Source organism: Heterocephalus glaber, unplaced genomic scaffold (assembly GCF_053883595.1).
Source record: "Heterocephalus glaber isolate CG9 unplaced genomic scaffold, H.glaber_assembly_v1.0 deba00001608, whole genome shotgun sequence".
Taxonomy (NCBI): domain Eukaryota; kingdom Metazoa; phylum Chordata; class Mammalia; order Rodentia; family Bathyergidae; genus Heterocephalus; species Heterocephalus glaber.
The window spans coordinates 317,737-340,233 of NW_028258379.1; the positions used below are offsets into that span (position 1 = coordinate 317,737).

At 40.5% G+C, this 22,497-nt stretch overlaps 1 protein-coding gene across 5 annotated transcripts in view; it reads left to right on the forward strand.

Annotated features, from left to right (window-relative positions):
• The window catches only part of Daam1 (dishevelled associated activator of morphogenesis 1), a 171,008-nt gene that overhangs the window by 116,969 nt on the left and 31,542 nt on the right, over window positions 1-22,497 (forward strand). For 4 of the 5 annotated variants that reach the window (XM_004837461.4, XM_013067823.3, XM_087195188.1 and 1 more), the window contains 13 exons: window positions 1,317-1,411; window positions 3,092-3,425; window positions 4,015-4,125; window positions 4,242-4,345; window positions 5,492-5,558; window positions 5,753-5,870; window positions 6,286-6,424; window positions 6,666-6,724; window positions 9,902-10,089; window positions 10,557-10,853; window positions 11,190-11,297; window positions 17,295-17,324; window positions 18,379-18,485. In XM_004837461.4, the coding sequence (XP_004837518.1) occupies window positions 1,317-1,411; window positions 3,092-3,425; window positions 4,015-4,125; window positions 4,242-4,345; window positions 5,492-5,558; window positions 5,753-5,870; window positions 6,286-6,424; window positions 6,666-6,724; window positions 9,902-10,089; window positions 10,557-10,853; window positions 11,190-11,297; window positions 17,295-17,324; window positions 18,379-18,485 (1,757 nt within the window). The remainder of the gene's footprint in view (window positions 1-1,316; window positions 1,412-3,091; window positions 3,426-4,014; window positions 4,126-4,241; window positions 4,346-5,491; window positions 5,559-5,752; window positions 5,871-6,285; window positions 6,425-6,665; window positions 6,725-9,901; window positions 10,090-10,556; window positions 10,854-11,189; window positions 11,298-17,294; window positions 17,325-18,378; window positions 18,486-22,497) is intronic. The other variant, XM_004837462.4, reaches the window with a different exon arrangement.

Consider the following 22,497-nt stretch of genomic DNA (forward strand, 5'->3'; position numbering starts at 1 on the left):
AAAGCAAAACAAAACCGCTCCTGAGTTTTATTTCAGTTACCATAAGTGACACCGTTGTATTCATGTGCCTTAGGCTCTAACCCTCTCATTCTCTCAGGTTTAGGCTTTAACATTTAGTTGCTTAATTCTGATGCTATTGATTTAAAAACCAAAGTCACTAAAGTCATGAGGCCCTTGATGATGACAGAAAGGGAGAGACTGAATCATTGAGACCCATGGATCAGTTAAGCTTTTATTTTTCTACGCTGTTACCTCAGTTTCCCAGTCAAGCCTTTTATCAGAAATTGGTATCAGGTCAAAGAGCTAAGACTTGGCAAGCGTGCATTCAGAAGGGTACCAGTAACTCCAAGGGTGGAGGCTCCTGGGACATAGCCTGGGCGTGCTTTAATAAACTAGGTGATTGCCAAGAGACATGAAGTGGGAAAGACTGTGAACTTTACTAGCATTCATGACTTTATGGTGAATACCAGCTGAGTTTTGCCCTCAAGCGTCAGCACTGCTTGAAAGTTTTTCAGACATGCAGCATCTCAGGCCTCACCCCATCACCAGATAAGGGCCCACAGCTTAGCAAGCTCCCCAGGTGATTTCCATAGCCACATTACGGTCTGGGGAGCACTGCTGTAGGAGATCCCTGGGCAGTTTTAAAAACACATTCCCACAAAAACTCCGTATCCTGGAGTTAAAATATTTACTCTGGAAGAAGTGTCCACTTTAATATTAGGTCCAATTTAATTCCTTTAAAAATTAATTTGACACAATGAGATTCCTTTGAGCTCAGTAACACTTTTTGACTGAGAAATGGGAAAATTGCTGCCCACTTCCTCTGGTTCATAGTGTGATAGTTTTAACTCTAATTGCTAAAATGATGTACTCAACTACAGGCCCCATCTTCTATCAAATATAAGTAGTAATATCCACATCAGAGTGTAGTTATAGAATAGTTATAGAAATACTCAGATAACTTAATCTTTACTAAGATTTCTAGACATTTCCTTAAAGCGTTATTTAAAATTTGGAAGATCTAACTTAAAACAGAGACAAAAAACATTATGGAGTTAGTGATGGTGTTGCTCTACATTTTGATTGGTAGTAAATTTTTTTTTTTTTTTTGGTACCGGGGATCGAACTCGGAACCTTGCACTTGTGAGGCAGGGAGTGGAACCACTGAGCTAAATCCCTGGCCCTTGGTAGTAAATTTTAATAATAGAGATATGGATTATTTCTATTAAAATGATAATAGCATAATCTGTGGGCTTGTTTTACTTGTACAATGATTAAGAAGTAGAATATAAAGAACTTCTGTTTTCTTTGCATAGAGAAAATCTCTGCTGGCTTTAGAAAAAGAAGAAGAAGAAGAGAGAAGTAAAACTATAGAGAGTTTAAAGACAGCACTGAGGACAAAACCAATGAGGTACTTCATCCCTGGGCTGCATGTTCCTCTCCTTTCTCCTTCCCTTCCTGCTGTCTGCAGTGATCAGACCTTCCATGCAACTGAAACACGGTTGAAATACTTTAATCATTGAGCATTTAATAAGTTTTCTTCAATTAACAGATAGCAGGCAGTAGCTAAGATAGGTAAAATAAAAAGGATAGAGAGTAACAATGTTGGCCGGAATGTGAGATGATTTGAATCCTCATTCATCGCTCTTGGGAAAGTAAAATGTTGCAGCCACTTTGGAAAAGTTAGGCAGTTCCTTGGAGCATTAAGCATAGAGTTAGCACATAAACCAACAACTGTGCTCCTAGTTGTACACCAAAGGAAATGACGTGTTCCCCCAAAAACATGTGCACCAAGGTTCTTATCAGTATTAGTCAAAATAGCCCCAAAGTAGAAGCAACCCATGTGTCCTTCTGTTGCTGAATGGGTAAATGAAATGTGATATACCACACATGGAATATTTTTGGCCGTAATAAAAGAAGGGAGTACTGATACATGTCACAACATGTAATAACCTTGAAAATGTTCTGCAAAGTGACAGAAACCAGTCACAGATGACCAAATATTGTATGATTATATGAAATGTGTTTAAGAGCCCAATGTATGGAGACAGAGGAGATTAGTAGTTGCCAGAGACAGGGAAAAAGGAAAGGGAAAATGGTCTTTCAGAGATAATTAAAATGTTCGAAAACTAGATAGTGTCAATGGTTGCGCAACTCTTAATCTATTTTTAAAAACACTGAATTGTACACTTTAAGTGGGTGAATTATATGACAATAAAACTATTATTAAAAATAAAAGATGGGCAGGCCTTCTGGCAATAGTGCTTTATTCCTGTCTGATAATCAGCTTTCCCCAGGTGCCTCCTACACCTTCAGTTTCCCTTAAGCCTTTAGATTTGGTGAGATGTTGCAGATCTTACCGATACATTTTATTAGTACAGGTGGTATGAATGAAGCCAACTGGTTTAACCAGCTTGACTCTATCTGGGTCATGTGGGTGGGAGGAATGGCTCAGAAATAACAATTGCCTTTCTTCATTTGATAATAAAACAAACTAAGAAAAATACTGATTCATCACTGTATAGCTGTATGATAGAGTATCGTAACTAGATCAGTGTTTCCCTCAGTGTGTTCTGCATTCTCATATGTTAAAGAGTATAAAAGGTTAAATAATTAGGAAGTTTCTCAAGTCGTCAAATGAACAGATTATGTCATCTCTGGACTTTTCAGAGGCTTTGACACACACGTGAATTATTCTCATTGTTTGACTTTATAGTGTTAACAAATATTGACAAAATTAATTTACAGAAATAAAATATTGCTTCATTTTATGTATTAGAATTCTGTGTAGCATATCATATAATGGAAGAGCTTTGCTACCAAACCTTAGGGATATAGATAATCATGTTTGACAAGAAAATATCCTGGAGTTGAAGGATGCTCTTTGATTGATAAGGTGCTGGAGTCCAGTGATCAGCACACAAAGTACATGGGAACTGGGTGTGGTGATAACTCTGATCAGCAGATGATTTTAACTCTTTGGGAACCAAGTCTTCATTCACCCTACTCCCACCCCCAGCCAGGCTTTCCTACTAAGGACTATTGCAAACCCCAGAGGCCCTTAAGCCTGATGCACTTTTCTTCACGCCAGGTTTGTCACCAGGTTCATTGACTTGGATGGCCTATCATGTATTCTCAACTTTCTGAAGACCATGGACTATGAGACCTCTGAGTCTCGAATACATACCTCTCTCATTGGATGTATAAAGGCACTAATGAATAACTCTCAGGGCCGGGCTCATGTGCTGGCTCATTCTGAGAGTATTAATGTAATTGCTCAGAGTCTGAGCACTGAGAACATTAAAACAAAAGTGGCCGTGCTGGAAATCTTGGGCGCCGTGTGCCTGGTTCCCGGAGGTCACAAGAAGGTTCTACAGGCCATGCTGCACTACCAGAAGTATGCCAGTGAGAGGACACGCTTCCAGGTAGGTGTGCCCCTGCCTCCTTCACACACCCATCTGTAGCTCTTCAGAAGTCTGCAGGAACAGGTCCCTTCCCTGGCCCCTAATGGGAGCATTACTTGCGATTTCTCCTTGAGATGATTACGTACATTGTGACTTCAAGCCTTCCCTTCTTTTAGATTTAAGAGCCAGAGAATAGAATACACTTTCTATAGTTCCCCAGTCTGGGGCCTTGGACTTAGTGAACTTGAAAGTGTGGCCACGCATCCTCCATATTATATAGCACACATCTTTTGAATCCACTAAATACAAATTTTATAGGTTGCCATTCTGGAGTTCAAATCAGTTTGAATAATGAGATTATGTCACTATATTTTTACTCAAATGTAAAAAGCAAGCAGAGGTATTAGAGCAGTTTTTTCATATATGTGTATATTTGCCCATATATGATGTAAGAATTTTGAGAGGACTTTGAGTATTAACAATGGCTTTGTATGGATTAATATAATTTTGACTAAATAGATGTTAAAAGTTAACCTATAAGCATAAAAAATTTGTAAAATGAGCACAAGGCTAATAATGATTCTGTCCTTTGTATTTGTGCCCTGGATAGACGTTAATTAATGACTTAGATAAAAGCACCGGGCGGTATCGAGATGAAGTGAGTCTCAAGACTGCCATCATGTCCTTCATTAACGCAGTGCTAAGCCAAGGCGCAGGAGTGGTAAGAACCTTCTGTACTACAGTCTGACATATATACTATTAAAAAACAATTTTAAAACATCATTATGATATAGTCTTAAAACCATAAATATGTATTTTATCACCCTTGTACTTTAGGAGAGTTTGGACTTCAGACTTCATCTTCGCTATGAATTTCTAATGTTAGGAATTCAACCTGTAATAGATAAATTAAGGGAACATGAGAATTCAACATTAGATAGGTAAGTCAGACTCTTACAAACTAAGATAGTTTATACTTATTCCATATCTATGGTGCAGGGCCAACCCATGAACTACTTGTGATCTGTTTGTAGCACAAGGAACTTGCACACCAGAATGTTGGCTCAGCTAATTATGTTTTTATTGACAGACTTGGTCAATGAAAGCAGCAATATATTGCATAAAGAACTTATTGTGGATTTTAGGCATTAGACCTGAGTCTATCTATCCTATTCTTGCTTCTTACTGTATATCCTAGTCAAGTTACACCTTCTTCCTGAACTTTAGTGTTTTTATGCTTGTAAGAGATGGTGCAAATGATGATGATCATAATGATAGTTCTCTTCTTCCTCTTTTGAGAAAATTGACCATAAACCCATGGAATCACTTAGTACTTTTGGTAGACATTCTACAAATGTTAATTTCAATTTCTCATTCATTTTTTCTTGTTGGCAATCATTTTGCCATTCATAGGATAGCCACATTAGTTCTCAGATCTTTCCTTTCATCACTCCTTCATTTATTCACTCCAGTGTGCGCTTCTTCTTGACATTCTGTCAAAAATACTTTTGCACATACTATTTTCTTAGCTTCTAAAGATATTTCACAGATGTCCAGATTTCCCTGTGGAGACCTTTCCCAACTATTGTGTCTGTTCACTTTATTTCCCATTATTTTCTATTCCCTTTACCCTGGTATATTTGCCTTTGTAGACTGTTTCACCACCAGTGAGTAAAATATGTAATAGGGGCATAATAAATATTTGAATGAATAATGAAAGATATGAACATTTTCTTTGTGATATGGAATAGCAAATCAAGTGTAGGTATATGGGCTTTTCTGTAAAGGGAGTCCATGAGAGGAATCTGGGCTTGATGAGGTTTGATTAACACATTAATTTAATATTATCTACTATATGCTATGCACACTAGGTTTCTCAATTTTTCTCTTATTATGATCTTACCTAACTCGGTTAATATATTTTTTCCTTAAAAAAGAACATAGTTAAACAAACACATTCAATTTTTTTTTTGCCTTGCTTCTTTTAAAGCAATCTCTGAAATTCAGGAAAGGCCATAGTGTTAATGGCCTGAACCTATATGCTTGAACTTGTAGATGTTACACTGTTTTTTTAAATTATCTTGCAGGCATTTAGATTTTTTTGAAATGCTCCGAAATGAAGATGAACTAGAATTTGCCAAAAGATTTGAGCTGGTACGTATGCTTACGATTATTCTGGCTTGCCCCTTGAAATGATGCTGTGCAGTCGACGTGGATCATTGTACCTGTGAGCAAAGTCAGAGCTGTGTTGTTACCCAAGAGGCACTATTAGTGTCTGCCCTGGATTTGCTCTCCTTACACTGAGGAGCTTGAGTGTTTATCTTAGATTTGTTTTTCCTATCAAACAGGTTCATATAGACACAAAAAGTGCAACACAGATGTTTGAGCTAACCAGGAAGAGGCTGACGCACAGTGAAGCTTACCCGCACTTCATGTCCATCCTGCACCACTGCCTCCAAATGCCTTGTGAGTGTCTGTGACTTACCCAGGTGTGGCACAGTGCTTAGATGCCATTGCAGGGCTCTGCCTCCTGAGTGTGCCAGTTAGAGCGGGTGGACATCAGGGATTCCAAGCCTCAGCTTCGTGACAGTCCATGACTCCATGTAGCTTAAGGGGTGTCAGATTCTCAAAATGAAGTAAATTATAATTTACTTTTATTTCAAAATAAATATGTGCCTTACAACACATTTGTAAAGAGGTAAAGAGTATCTCTGAAATAAACGATCATCACATGTCAAAATTCCCTAAGTTTTGGGAGGCATTGCTACAGACGATGCAAACCTCTCTCTGTTCTGTGGCTCTAAGGGTGACCACTCTTGAAAAATATTCATCCTGGTTTATAAGATCTTGAAAATTTTTTCCACCATTCATTCCCTTTCAGACAAGAGGAGTGGCAACACTGTTCAGTACTGGCTACTTCTAGATAGAATTGTACAGCAAATAGTTATCCAGAATGACAAAGGACAGGACCCTGACGCCACACCTTTGGAAAACTTTGATATTAAAAATGTTGTACGAATGTAAGTCTCTTCCTTTTCTACTGCCTGTGAGGTAGTGATGAAATGTAATAGACTTATTTGATCCTACTTCAAAATAATAGCTGGGAGGGCTGAAATGTTCTAGGGGTCAAATATGAGTTACTTTATAAACACACGCGATATACCTCAGTAATATCTAGGTTTAAACGGCTTTCAAGCCTGCACCGAGGATTTTCTTTACAGTAGACTTTTTGTAATGAGTACTCTTTTAATTGTTCTATAGGTTGGTTAATGAAAATGAAGTTAAGCAGTGGAAAGAACAAGCAGAAAAAATGAGAAAAGGTAAATGATAAGGACTTGACAAGAGAAGATGCTGTGTTATTGGGTGACACTCCCAAGAGAAGAGGACATATTATCAGTTACGGGATGGCCTTGCTCTCTGTGTCTTTTGGAAATTTGCCTTGATGTTTCTTGTTGTATCAAGTAGCCTTTCTTTTTCTGTCTTAAGGACATTTTTCCCTGCCTTTTTCTCAGTCAAGCTATTTTAGTTGGTGTGCAGATTCCCAAAGATTTTATCCTTTTATTATAATCATATAAATGTTTTTGGAAAGCTCCTAATATTTACTGTTCAGTTTTTCATTGATTTAAATTTTTTTAACTAATCATCCAAACCCTTCCCTTACACTGTAACTACTTTTTAAAACACAATAGGGTTTAAGAAATAAAATAAGGCATTCTAAGGTTTAGCCAAAATTTTAAGAGAGAAGCAGTGGTCACTTGGTTTCAGCAGCTGAGTTTTCTTCATGACTTTAATTTGGCACCAGTGGTAATCAAGAAATCATGCAGAAAATCAGTGGCCATTGCAGAGGTATGTGTTATAAGGCATTAACAGGCAGCTTTTAGTATGTGAATATATCTTTGATATTGTCGGCATCAGTGACAGGAGAGACATCTGTGTTCTTATGGTGTCAGCCACTTGGAGACATGTATAGCTTTCCTCTTCCTTCAGCATACTGGCAAATTAAAGGCCCCTCTGTGAGAACAATCATATGCCCAGCCACTGCTCTCTTACCATACTGGTTCACTGACTTCCTTTTCCTTGTCCAAGTTATTCAGTCACAGCCAATGAAGTACAATCACACTCACCCCGATATTTAATGTGCTGAAAAGAATGTCCGAGAGATGTCGTAGCATTTCCTTTTCTGTCATCATATGTATGTTTTGCCATCGAGCAGAAAAGCAGAGCCACCACTGATAGCAGATAATTCCAAGTGTGAAATACTGCGGGATTAGTGCTCTTCCCACACATCCACATTCCTCTCAAATAAGTGGGACTGCATGCTCATCTTGTAAATAATCCCAGGAAGTACTGTGGGGGGAATGGAGACATCAACTGAAAGTCAGGATAAAGACAGTAAAGGGGAAATGGCCAATGAGTGGGTGATTTCAGGATGTACAGTATTCTAGAGCACGGAGACCCGAGGCAGCAAGTTGAGGAAAGCGCCAGGGACGTCAGCTTTGGAGTTATCCGTCATTTACTTGGCAGATATGTCTGTGGAAAGCACTGTGCTGGTCTCTGGGTGTGAGTCTCAACTCTGCCCTCACTGCTCACCTGGGAGGGCTGAATTATGTCCTCTTTCCCCCTCCAGTATTCCCTGTAGCAGTGAGGAGTAAACCTACTTCACAGGGTTATTTGTCAAATAGAAGGATGTCAGCATGGTGTCCAGCACCTGCTACTGCACAATGAATAGTAGCAACTGTTAAAGGATTCAGGTGGTTGACGTGGATCTCAAAAGTCGGGGAGGAGCAGGGTGATTTAAAACGTAGTCATCAGCAGAGTGTAAAAGAGGAGAGATTGCAGATAACATGAATTGTATTCTAGAAGCTTTAGGTAGCCAAGTTACATTTAAGAGAGCATATGTTACCATATTAGAGAGTGGAGGCTGGGAAGAGACAAGGAAATTCTATGTATCTGAAAGAGAATATTGGAGGTGAATTTTCTTCAGTGCATAGCACTCCCAGAAAGTGTTAAATTAAAGCTTAGTGAATGGATGGTATATAGATGTAATTTGTGGGGAGAATGTTTAGGCTGGAGCTTCTCAAATGTGACATCAGGATCCTCTCATGAGCATTTAAAAATCTATTTCCAAAGCCCTGTCCCAACCTGCAGAATAGACTCTTTGCAGCAGGGTCCAGGGACTCCTGAAGTGTTAACTTCCCACGTGATTCAGAGGCGCAGCCATATTTGTCAAAGGCTAATAACCTGAGAGAGGAAGCAAATCCTAGTCTCACAGTTGTCAGTGAGTGGCCAAGGATGTGGCTCAGTGGTGAAGCACTTGCTTAGTGTGTGCCAGGCCCTGGGTTTGATGTCTACTACCAAAGTGGGGAAAGATTGTCAGTGAAAAATGAAATGGCAATAAAAGACAGAAAATAGGACCTAAACTGGTTTTTTGGTATGAATCTGAAGAAGTCGGACATCTGTGTAATGGTAGAAATGGGCTGATGGTTACCTCAATTCCAAAGATTTTAGTGGTTTGAATGCCTCACTACAAATTCTATTTCTGAGGGACACAGAAGAGAGAAGGTCAGAGGCAACAAGAATTTAAAATGTGTTACCAAAATCAGAAATATAGACCAGCTCTGTACAGTTTAGCCCCAGTGGGTTATATCTCTAGTGGATTTATTGGTATAAAAAGAGTAGGAATTGGGGCCAACTATTTGAAAAAATCTGCAGCCTAAACTTCATTATTTCTCTTTCCCAAGGCTCATCACTGCTGTCAGTAAGCTTTTTATTCATTGGCCATGTGAATGAGCATTATGCTAAGCTGAACATCCTGTTCCATTGTAGCAGGACTGAGGAAGTCAGTAAAACCCCAGCTGAGAGCTACTATTTTTCTTCCACATTACTGTGATTCTCATGCTCAACCAATACTACCGTCCTTAAGATATTTAATGCTGAGATGATAACATTTTCTTTCACAAAGTTTTAATAATCGCTTTCCAAAAGTCTGAAATGCTTCAGGGGGCCTTCAGAGGGGCATGGAGGTCAGCTCCTCCTCACAGTGCAGACTGCTCCTTCACCTGGAAACCAGCCAGCTAACCTTGCTCATCCAAGCTTAACTTCTCCTTGTCCCATTTCTGATTTGTAACACAGGGTTTCTTTCATACTCATTTTCCCTGTGTGGCTAAAGGCCCATTGCTCTGACAGGATTCGGAGGTAGCTGTCGAACAGGCATATTCCCTTCCACAAGCAGGTGCTCAAATTTTTGTTCATTCTTAGGGTACTTCTCACATCTTTTACACAGTGTCTTTAGTACAGTTGTTTATCAGAACCCCCCCTCCAAGCATGAATGCTGCTCAGCCCCTGAGTAGCTCCCTTCAATGAGAAGCAGGGATGATACTGACCTGACGAAGAGCCTCTCAGTCTCTGCCATCACCCTGAGTCAGTTTTCCTTCTTAGAGCAACTGTTTCGGCTTGCAGAGCCTCCTGTTCTCATATCCCATTGCATTCATGTGTAGAGCACAATGAATTACAGCAGAAACTGGAAAAGAAAGAGAGAGAATGTGATGCCAAGACCCAAGAGAAAGAAGAAATGATGCAGACCTTAAATAAAATGAAAGAGAAACTTGAGAAGGAGACAACTGAACACAAGCAGGTCAAGCAACAGGTGGCAGACCTCACGGCCCAGCTCCATGAGCTCAGCAGGGTGAGTGCGGGCCTGGGTGGGCCTTCCCTTCACTCCCTCCTCCCCACTTCAGGGCCCCTCGACCTTATGACACGGGAAGATAGTCTGAAGTGTCCCCACAGTTACTTGCTGTAGCTTGCTCCCTTTGCCGGTGGGTAAATTCAGCAGTGAGGTGGTCTGGGATGTCCTTGGCCTCAGTCCTGTACAAAGAGCAAAGGAAATCCCGTTAGCTTCTTAAGCACTTTCGTGAAACCAAATTGTATGATGGTTCGAGAAGTGAGAGAGATGTGAATGCTTTTCAGGCAAGCACTCTAGTATCGCATGTAGAGGGCCAGCTCAGCCAAGTGGAGGCCCTGAAGAAGGCTGATGGAGCACGCCTTTAAACCCAGAGTCTCAGAAGTGTGGATTTCCCAGTAATGTGTGCTCAAAAGCACTCAGTGAATTCTCTTCTCCCACTGATCTCTCTTTTTCTATCTTTATCTTTTCAGAGGGCTGTCTCCGCTTCGATCCCAGGAGGACCCTCACCTGGAGCCCCGGGAGGCCCCTTTCCTTCCTCTTTGCCGGGTTCCCTTCTTCCCCCACTGCCCTTGACTCTGCCAGGTGGAGCGCTCCCTCCTCCACCTCCTCCCCTTCCTCCTGGAGGCCCTCCCCCTCCCCCAGGACCTCCTCCCTTAGGGGGGATCATGCCACCTCCTGGGGCTCCAGTGGGCCTGGCCCTCAAGAAGAAAAACATTCCTCAGCCCGCAAATGCCCTCAAATCCTTCAACTGGTCCAAGCTGCCGGAGGTAAGCCCTTTCCAATTCTCCCACAGAGGGTAGCATCAGTAGCTCTGTCCCCCCTGAAAAGGACACACCCCTGGCTACTAAAGACTTTGGGTTTTTTGGGGGCTTTTTTGGTTTTTTTCAGAATTTGTTTTCTAGCTTAGAGACTCAGGGTTCCCACCAGTTCAGGTACTTAGGTGATAAGGCTTTTGAAATAAAGCCATGTTGTTTGAAACCAGCTCATGTTAAACATGCTGTAGGATGAAAAATTTAAGATGGTACTACTTTTTAGAAAATAACTATACCTGTTCTTTTGTATGTAATGATAAACCACACAACTGGTTAACTTCATGTTTCTAGAACAAACTGGATGGAACAGTATGGACTGACATTGATGATGCAAAAGTCTTCAAAATGCTAGATCTCGAAGACCTGGAAAGAACTTTCTCTGCCTACCAAAGACAGCAGGTAATAGCATGTGCTCTCTAGGTGCCAACATTTTTAAAAATCACATCCTCATGCATGATTCCTGGGCCATCTGCCATAACTGCTGCGATAAGCATCTCGGCCCTAAAGCTGTTTGGTCTCCCTGGAGTGTCCCTGCAAGGCAGCATGGTATGTGTGTGTGTGTGTGTGTGTGAGTGCCCGTGCTGTATGCATGAGTAGCTGAAGGTATGTTAGCTCCCCCTAGGAAGCTCTGTGCCATGGCATGTGTCCAAGCCCTTGACTTACTGGTGTAAAAACTTCTGGATATTATCACTATGCTTAGTCACAATGTATCACCAGGAAAAAATATTAATAGGGGAGTTCCATAACTTATATTATCACCTCATGGTATTTGTTTCTGAAGCCATTTTGCTTTATCTGAGTTTTTTAAAAAATACATGCTACATAAATAGTATTTAACCAGAAGCAGAATACTTTTTTAAGTAGATGGAATCTTTAGAAGTCTGGGGGTTGGTAAATGACTAGAATGTGGCAGCTACCTAGAACCTACAGAGAAGCTTTAAGACTCAGCGGTAAGGTTACAGAGGATGAATAGGTGTGCAGATGGTAGTGCTACTCATAGGACCAGAAAAGTACTGAAAAGCGAGCAAAGCTTTGACCATGGTGGCAGGAGCATGTCCCTGGGTACTTGCTGGCTGTCTGTGTTGAGGAGACCAAGTAGGCGGCATCCTTGTGAGTCCGAGACACATTCTTGTAATCTCCACTCTTCTGAGGGCTCTTAGCAGAGCTCTTAAGGTCTCTCAGAAGAGGCCACAGTTCAGAGGCCTCCAGAAGAACAAAAGAAAGGCAGTGTTCAAGCAGTCAATCAGGGCCCTGGGAGATGGAAAACCAAACCAGGAGCATAAAGAACAAGATTCTTAAGGGTGACTGAAGGAGCAGAATGGCCAAGAGAGTATACTGTGTCTCACACAGGGTGATGGGGAAGAGCAGCTCCAGGGGCTTTCCTCGAGTTGCACTGGGAGACCCTGAACCACGTCCAGGGTGCAGCATCCTCCAGCATGCACCACATGGCACACGTCCTAGTCAGCTCGCTAGACTTGCTTCCCAAGGAAGAATGTCTCAAAAAGGAAGTGCCAGTCCCCGAGAAAGAACATGGGCTGAGGCTGGAAGAGAAACAAAAACAAAGAGAATTTTTTTTTAACGTTTAAGGTGACCTGTGATGCATCTGAATTAGGTTGGCAGAGTAGTATTTAACAAGAATATTCTACCCTAAGGGAAACCAAGCTTTCCCCAGTGCCTTTTGTGCTGGTTGAATAACGTATGAAAATAAAGATAATTGCTTGTCATGCTGACATGAAGCCTGAAACAGGAGCCTGCAGCTGGGCTTCTCCATAAATGAGGTGGCAACCCATGCAGGGTTAATGCACACCGAATAAAAGGCAGGAAGAAAAAGAAAACAAGATGCCTGATCTTGCAAAAAACAAACAAAATGCACATTTAAAGTCTTCATCCTGTAATTGCTCTGGCCAGACTCATTCCTGATTGGATGTAACATGTCTGTCCGACTCCCCACACCCCTCCCAGGTGGTGTCCCTTGGCCCTCAACAGGAAGTCATAGGACATTTTAGCCAATTTCCTAGTAATTCAGATAATCTTCTGACCTGGTGACATGTCCCATTGCTTTCCCACTCCAGTTTTAGTAGCTGATCCTGATCCATACTGGTTGTCTTAGATGAAGATTTGGGAATTTAGAGAAGTCCATTAAAGGAAGGGAAAGCAGCAGTTACTCCAAATTCAAGTCCAAGCATGTGGGTTGTGTTTGTTATGAAGCAGGTGGTTGAAAGACCAGAGTTTACAAGCTTCATAATTAACTGGTTTTCAGTAGAAGGTGCAGAAGGATGCTGCCAAAATGCTCTGGAACAAATATGTGGACAGTTCTCAAGAGCTATTGTAGATGGGATTGCAGAAATCCCAGCAATCAGGTAATAGTCGCATAGCAAACAATGCTGTTTAAGCAATCAGTAGTCATTCTAGTCAGGAAAGACCAGAGCATTTCAGCTGTACTTAACACTCAGTAGACTGCTAAGTAGAAGGAATTGTGACCATGTTTTCAGTAGCACTTTCTGAAGAAAAACTTCAGCACACCTGCTCAGCATAATTCAAGTATATTATAAGTATATAAATTCAAGTATGTAAACTTGAATTATATATATAATATAATTAAATTATATATACTTGAGTTAATATAGTTTTGTTTTGTTTTGGGTTTTTTTGGTACCAGGGATCGAACTTGGGTCCTTGTGCTTGCGCAGCAGGCAACGAAACCACTGAGCTAAATCCCCGGCCCACTTGAGTTAATATAAATCTTAGAGATGAGAATTTTTAAACCATAAATATATTTTCCAAATGAGGGCAATTTGAACAATTTTATTGAATTTACTAAATGTTGAAAGCCAGAAAATCAAAAGATACAGACATTCTAATTGGAATCTGTAGGGCAGAGTACAGCAAATAGTCCCTGTCATCAGGCCTACATCAAGGCCTACACATTTCCCTCAGTCTTCACAGTGCATTATGTAATCGTCACCCACTTAAACTGTTCTTTTTTCTTTGGACTAAGAGATGATGGTCAATATTAAGTATCCATTATATTTTTGGTGCTGAGTATGATATACAGTTCCCAATCTTATCAGTCTTAAAATTCTGTTATCAAGAGTTCTTGTATTTTTTTGTTATGTAATACTCAGCCCCAACTCTGTGAGGGAGGTTCTATTCCTGTGTTACAGATAATAAAAATCTGACTCAGTTTGAATTCAGTCTCCCAACAGGTGACATATTCAGGACTACAAAATGGCATAATTCTCAGTTTCTCTTTGTTCTTTTTCCATGGTTTTATTCATTATGAACACCAGACTTGGTAGAGGATTTTCTTTAAATCCAGTTTTAAGAACATGACCACTCATTCAGAATGTTTTCAGTGCATATATCAAAAGTGTGGAGAGCTGATTATGTAAGCTTATGTGCCACATGAAATAGAATTTAATAGCATGCCATTATTCCCCTGTTTGCATTCCAGAAGTTCATTTGAAAGTAGTTTCTTGAATGCAGGAACCTTTTTCCCATTGAAACTACATTATATATGGTTTCTAAGTCAGCCACAAGAGAATTATTTTAATATATAATGTGATCGTAGCACACTGCATAGTAGTATTATTTCAGATACAATTAAACAATGTTAATGTCTGTTTTATTAGGGATTTTCATCCTGTCCTGTTGTAAATTTCATTCCTGCCTGTCCAAGCTGAGGTGGCAGTACTGCACCTACCTATAGGGAGTCATAGCTCCGGAACAACATGGTGCCAGTGCATGGGCTCTTCCTCCTCCTTGCTCTTTTTTTGAGGCCAGCTCTGCTTTTAGAGTTCTGTTATCAGCACCTAGTATAACATTTCAAAGCCTTTGTGCTCTGATTTAAGGAACAAAAGATAACTACTGCCCCCAGCTCCTGAATTCATCCTCTATTGCTAATATGTAATATATAAGTCATTTTGGTCAGTCCTTTTTGGAACATTCAGTAGTATTTTTCTTTTTTTACTAAATGTTCAAAACATTTTCCTTTTTCACATCACAGTTGTCATTCTGTATCTGATCTGCACACTGAAAAATTGTATTATTTAGGATATTTATTTCAACAGTCTTAGTCCTTAGCCTTGGCATTTGAAAGCAGAAGAAAATTTTGTGAATAGTTGCTTTCTTCAGACCAAAATGTAAGGCTGGAAGTTCTATAACTGGGCTACATGGTAAGTTCAGGGTTTTATATAAACATTAGTGTATGCATTTTTCTGGAAAGAGATCTCCAGTTTTTGTCAGATTTACCAAAATATTTCAACCTCAAAAATAATGAGGAATCATTCCTACAGGTATTATTTATCCATGAAATGTAGTCATTGCTTCATTGTGGAACCCTATTTACAACAATCTATCAGCACTAGTTCCTGACAGTTCAAGTACCAGCTTCCTATTTATACCCTAAATCCTAAGTCCTATACCAAAAGTCATTTGGAAAAATCAAACATTCTGTGAGGTGGAGCCAAATACAGGTGATTCTATCATATTTGACCCAAGCCAATTAGAAGTATCTTGTTATATTTTCTTCTGATTTTTGAGTGAGCAAGGTGTCAAGAAGGTTAACTTGTTTCTTGAAATTAGGCCTGGAAGTAGTGTGATTTCAAACATGTCCTATCTAATGAAACTCATAAACTTTGTGGTTTTATTTACAATATGCTGATTAATAGATTCACTTTAAATGAGTGAATCATTAGTCTAACAATTAACCAAACTCTTTCATAGCATTCTTCATCCTCACCTCTGGACAGATAACATATATTACCTAGCTATTAACTGTGGTACTTAGTGCTGCTCATGGTTGCAAATGGGAGATCTTGACTAGCCCTTCTGCCACTCAGGTGAGAAAAGAACAAAAGGGTAATAAGTGGATTAATTGTCAGTTGAAGAATAAAATAATTCCTTCTAAGTATTGGGCTTGTAAGTATGTGGCAGATATTATGTAAGATGCCTGACGGACATCATCACTTTTAATTCCACAACTATAATCCAGTTGTTAACACCATTTTACCAATATAGAAACAGCCCCACGCCACACATCCAGTAAGTGATGGCTGCCTGATTCCAAAGCACAGCCCCTGTGCTAGAGGTCAGAAGTCTTAGTTTCCTGACAGTGGGAACGAGATTTGCCAGAGAACGTCCTAAAAGTTTCTTTTGTGAAGGCCAGATAATGAGAGCAGAATCTAAATTCAAGTAGTACCTTTCCCTTTAAGAGAAAAAAAAATGAAGATGACCTCGTGGAGTTCGTTTCACCATAGGCTTTTCTGCCCTTGAAAGGAAACTGCGTTTGCAGGAACTCCTAAAGGGAGTTAGGGTACATAGCTTGACAGTTATAATAGGGACAGAAGAAAACCGAGGTATCAGAGGGAAGGAGCAGTTTCTTGTGGTTATCAACTTATTTTTTAAATGCCATGCTAGAAAAGCAGTCCTGCTTGAATGGGCATAGCAAGGGGAGGACACATTCTGTTTCCCACCAGAAGAAGGATGTGGAACAGCTCATCTGCGTGAAATTGCCCTTGGCAGTGCTGCCAAGACCAGTGAGACCTGAAGGAATCTGCTGAGCAAATGCTAGTGGTGCGAGCTGCCGGCCCAAAGCCGGGATGTGTTTTGCACACCAAAGCTTTATTCATTCCAGCATCGCAAAAATATGCAACAAAAGCTGTCACTTTCTCATAACGTGTCAATTACTTCTTCCCTTCCCCTTCTTACCCCAAGTCTTTTCTAAAAATAATTTCAAGAAGAGGCTTGTGTGCTTGAATAGCTCTACAGCAGTTTGGACAGGCCTCCAGTGGCTGTATCCACTCAAGCTACTGATTGCTCTCAGTCACCCAGTTTGTCTTTCCCCTTACACCTGCCGAAGCACCTGCAGGCCCAGTTTGGATGCTCTGGGGGTATCTGACTTGTCTTCTCTTAATTCTTTTCAGAAGATAGGAGATTGTTTCCAACAACAACAACAACAACAACAAAGCATGTTTTTCTGGTACTACATAACAATGGGAAGAGTTTTCTTCAGTGGTGAACTTAATTGATACCCTTTTGTTTCAACTAAAAATCAACATTTTAAATAAGTGGAGCCCAGTGGGTTTTTTTCAGAGAGGATTTGTTGCTTTTCCAGCTGGGGTCTTTCTGGAGTGTCCTAAGCCCTTTTCTTTTCTAAATTTGATTTGCCACCATTGAAAACTGAACAGTCAATGTCATCTTTCTCTGCCCCATACCGTGTTCCTCCTTGTCTCTGGCCAGACTCTCCTCATCATTAGCTCTCACTGTAGGGGTGTAGATCATCTCATACCCTGCACCACTGATTGCCCTGACTGCTTTGACTCCCCCAATTTGTTGCTGTGATTTCTGAACTGCGTGTGTCTGGTTGCCTTTTCCATGCCTCTGCCATGGCTGTAGGATTTCTTTGTGAACAGTAACTCCAGGCAGGTAAGTCTGCTACTATATATACCTTGCTTGATACAACTCTTAGCTTACTCTGAGAAACTTGAAGTTTCTTGATTATCCTATTGTTAGTGTTGTTAGATAGTGTAATTCCACACCGGGTTTCAACTCTTGATAGAAGGTGTACAAATATGCCTGAATCTCAGCACAAGACACATCACACATTTGACCCCATGATGCTTCATATTATAAATTCCACATTGCTTTTGCTTTTCACACTATCATATAGTTTTATAATTCTTTGGTTCACTTACATTTGTAAAATACCATAATCCATTGTAACTTGCTATTTATCAAATTAGACTGTGTTTTCACCTTGAACTTTTTATTAGAAGACCTCTAATGTGCAGTTAAGTCTTTTATACATAATTGTTTTATGCCTGTGCCACTGTAGTTATGGCTGGCCACCATTGCTCAGTACAGCAGCAGGATATACCAGTAGTGTTTGTTAATTCGGGTAACTTAACTAATGTCTTGGACTACCCTGTCCTCATCAGGCTCCGGGGCTCCAAGGCAAGGAAAGGTACCATCTGGCCTTGGGAGCTTCCTGTTGCACATGAAGATGTTAGAAAGTCTTCCTGTTCCACTTTATTGAGTGTTCAGGGTGCAGACAATTCTAGGGTGAATGGGTGCTCCAAATGGCTGGGCCAGCAATGGCAAGCCTCTACTGAGTGATTCGTAGTGACAGCTCGTGTCTCTGCTGTCCATAGGGATTCGGGGGACAAAAGAACTGCATTGCTCACTGATAATTTATGCACGCTTAACATCTTCAACTTGGAACTACTTTGTTCTTCCAAATACTTTTTCAGACATGGGCGATTGGTTTTCCTTACTAGTATTTCTCTTTGCCAACTGGACTGTACCCTTTGTTTCAGCCCTCACCACCTTGCTACACTCCCCACCAGGCCACCTCAGCTCGGCCTGCGTGTGTGCGTGCGCACGCACACACCTGTGTGAACAGACAGTGAAATGGAAACACGTGTCTGAAGTCTGAATGTCACGGGTAGACTTTGATGGATTTGTTTTGTGCTTTTTACAGAAAGAAGCAGATGCCATTGATGACACACTGAGTTCCAAACTGAAAGTCAAAGAGCTCTCAGTGATTGATGGCCGGAGAGCCCAGAACTGCAACATCCTTCTGTCGAGGTATTGTCAGTGTTGAATCAACATTTCTAGTAGGACCAACTTTTCTATTGTGTGGCTCAAAACACACGTTTGTCACTTCATTTTATTTTATTTTATTTTATTTTTATTTTTTATTTCTTTTGGTACCGGTGATCAAACTCGGGTCCTTGCACTTGCAAGGCAGGCGGCGGAACCACCGAGCTAAATCCTCGGCCCTGTCACTTCATTTTAAAAGCACCCTGCTGAGGGACAAGTCTTTGGGTCCCTTGTGTTTGGGATGAGGACTCTTGGTGCCCACTTCCCCTAGTAGAATCTGTCAGAGCTAAATGCCACTGCTTATGGAGTTTGATTTCCACAGACTTCTTAATGTAAAAGTAGAATATCCTAAACCTGTGTTTTCCCAGAAGGCCTATACAATGGAGTTGTCTTTTATTTATACTTCTTGGCAGTAGAGATATTTTAGTCTTTCAGTAACAGTCATAGATGATTCCTTGTTTTATTTTGCTTTCTACTATCATCATTTTATATTTCAAGATTATATGATTTCATGCTCTTTTGGAGTGTTTTATGGTTAAAAAGATGTAAATCTCAAACATCAGTGAAACGTTAATTTGTCTAGTTTAGAAATGTTCAGAAATCTTTCTCATAACTAATGAATTATCACAGCCTTGGAACTTGGAAAAAAGAAAGGAAATTGTGAGCCTGGAATCTGATTGCAGCTTCAGGCAATGTTGTCTGGTCATTCTGAGCATTTCAAGTAGCTTTTCTCTATCTAATTTCTCTAAAAGGGACTTTCACATTAGACAAGGGTACCTAATGCTTATGAGGTGCATGAAGATGTAAAGAATGCTGAATGTTGCAGCTTTAAAGATAAGTTACATTCTGGAAGGAATGTTGTGTATGCATTGAGACAGTTATAAGGTGATTGTCTTTCAGGGAGGGTGAATAGGGAAAGTAGTAGTAGACCTTATTACTTAAATGGTCTGAGACCGAATTTCTTTTAACACAATGAGCTGCTGCTTGGTTTTCAGCAAGGAGGCTTGATTGTTGGCCAGATATATATTACTTTAGGGAACTAATGTTTCTTTTAGTGAAAGAGAAATTGAGCCTTAGTGAGATCCCAGACTTTTAATGCAACTTGTAAGGTAACATGAACCACCCTGTTAACATTTCATTTCTGCTCTAGCTGGAAGCTATGTAAATGGTCAGGCTCTGTATTTATTCTGACTTTTGCTCCATGGAACATGTTTAGGTTAGATAAGATATCTACCTGCCTTAAAAAGGCACAATAAAAAATAATTCAGAAGTCTTGTTTTTCTTCTACAGTGTATGATTTATTTTGTTGACTTTTTACAAATAGCATTCGTAGCTGCAAAATTCAGTGAAGATTTGGGAAAAGTTGTCTGTTTTTTGGATTGTTTCTGGTTTTGTTTTTTTGTAAATCTGAGACTTTCTCCCTATACTCTGTGCTTTTTCAGTCCAGGTAAACACTTTAAAGCAACTTAACAAAGGAAGCTATCACTCTGGATCTCTATAGTGTTGAAATGCTCATACAGTAAAAACTGTGACCCAGCTCCTCATATTATTATTCACAGATTATTCCTAGTGCTAAGTTCCTGCCAGGGTAATTACACTCATTACAGATAAGGTTACAAATCTCCCTGGCAAATTTCCCATTCCATTATTGAAGGAATTATTTCATACCTGTGGTATGTAATTTCGTGTTCCCTCAGAAGTGTCAGACCATAAGGTGACTTAGAACTTGTATGTGTCTAAACTTTCTCTAGAAGACAATTTTAAGAACTTGTATCTGTTAGATATCTCTATGAAAGTCCAATTTAATGAACAAGTTTTACTACAGTGAGCACAATTAAAAGGCATGTTGTGAGTAGCAGAGTAATTTTGAGTCGCCCTTGCCCGTTTGTTGATGGTGCCATGATCGTCAGCTTACAGACTTTCCACAGAGCACTCAGAACCACGTCCTTTTTTTGCTTAGCCATCGGTTGTTTTACTGTCCTGTCAGGAAAGCACGCAGCTGACATCTGAAATGTGCTGTGGTGCAAGTGAAAGAAATCGGGCTGATTTAATTTTAATTTGTATTTTATTTAGTTTTTTAGCCAGTTAGGAGTTTTCCTTCTCTTCTCTTCATTGAGAATTCATCCATTACTGTGCACAAAAAGGAAGTCGAGTCTCAAAGCAGAGAAAAGATACATGAAAGTGTGTTTGATGCCTATTTTTAGACATGGAGCATATATTTGTCTGGCACTGTACTAGGATTCAGTAGGATTTACTAAAGTGCAAGATAGTGTTGCTTCTTTGAAAACCGAAGGCTAACTGGAGAAGGAAAAGACTTGTAAAGGTGAGAAAACATACAGTTCCAGGATTGCACTGGTCTGACTTGAAGGACGCAGGAAGTCCAGCCAGTGAGAGAAGGGCCATAGTTTATGAGAGAGTGCAAACCTCAAAGGACAAGCACAGTGCCATCAACAGGGGACAGCGAACACAGCTCTGAGGAGGCTTGGAGCACTTATAGCCCTGCCACTGCAGCGGAGGATCATCGACAGGATGGAACAAAACCTGGCAGCGGAGGATGAGATCCATGTCTTGTGCCTTTAGAGGCCGTGGGTCAGCCAGGGTCAAGTCCTGGCCGCCTCTTCTATAAAAGGAAGATGAAATCCGGAAAGTCCTAGTTTTGCAGGAGGCTTGTGAAAATTAGCCCTGGTGCATGTGAAGCCTCTGGCAGGGGCCTGCACATGGTAGCTGTTCAGTTAACAACTTCTTGTGCATGTCCCTGGGATCAGGAAATGGCGCGGTTTGTTCAGGAGGCTAACAGTGTTTGTTTTAATGAGGTTTAAAGTTTGGTTTCAGAAGCTTATAGATAAGTTGGAAGAAGTCAAGATCTGGATGCAAGGGAACCTCAGATAGTTCTCCCTGTTACCCAGGTGAGCCCTGAGGAGGCAGAGAACTGAGAGAGGCGAAGGACCCCTGGTAGGACTTGGGTCTGATTTCGTGTTTAGGGACAAAGAATAGGAATGTTTCAAAGATGATGTCAAGATTTCCTCCTTTTCCATTCTTACTATCTTCCTTCATTCTCAAAGGCTGGTGAACCTCTCCATTTCTTATCTTGCTAAATAGGGATTTATTTTATAGCAGTGCTTACTCCAGAGCCTGCCATGGTGAAAGCCTGTGTGTGTTCCACGGGCGGTGTTTTCCCAGGCCCATGTGTCTTGGCATTTGTTTACCTGTAAAGTTCCTCCTCACGTGTTGCAGAAGTTAGGGGCCCCTTGGCTAAAGAGGACCTGCCCTAGCGTTATGTGAGCCAGGCAGACAGGCAGCTCTCCTTCTGCATGTGTGGTAGGCAGGGCATGTACAGCTTTTGGGGCCCAAATCACTTGAATCTCTCAAAAAAGGCTAAGAAGAGAAGATGTGAATTTGAACAGGGAGCTCCAGGGTCCAGGTACTGTGCTTTTCAGAAAGTTGGGGGAGAGTGGAATGGCCACGATATACCTCAGAATGAGAAGCCATTAAGGGCTTATTTTGTATCTATTAGACTGTCGGTTAAAGTCCAGTTTAAGGGCTGGGGATTTCACTCAGCGGAGCTGCTGCCTGCCACACAAGGTCCTGAGTTTGATGCCTGGTACCAAAAAAAAAAATTTCAATTTAATATAAAAAATCCAATTTAATGAGTATGTTATTATAATAGACCCACAGCAGAGTAAGTGGCTTTCCTACTGTATATGTGGATGACATATACCATCTTAAATTCAGACTTTTATTCCCCAATACAATTCTCTCCTTTCTAAAAAAGAAAAGAAAAAGAAGAAACTTGGAAGCAACTTTATACTGCAAAATGAACCCACCTAAAATACACTTTCATGAAGTGTTCTGCCATTCTTTTTTTCCAAATACTCACTTGACATGGCAGCTGGGGTGTCATAAACCGCCAAAAGCAACTTTAAAATAGAGGGATTTGGATTAAATCCATCAAAGCAGAGCTAAGGCTGGTCCAGCCATCCATCTTTATTTTAATTAT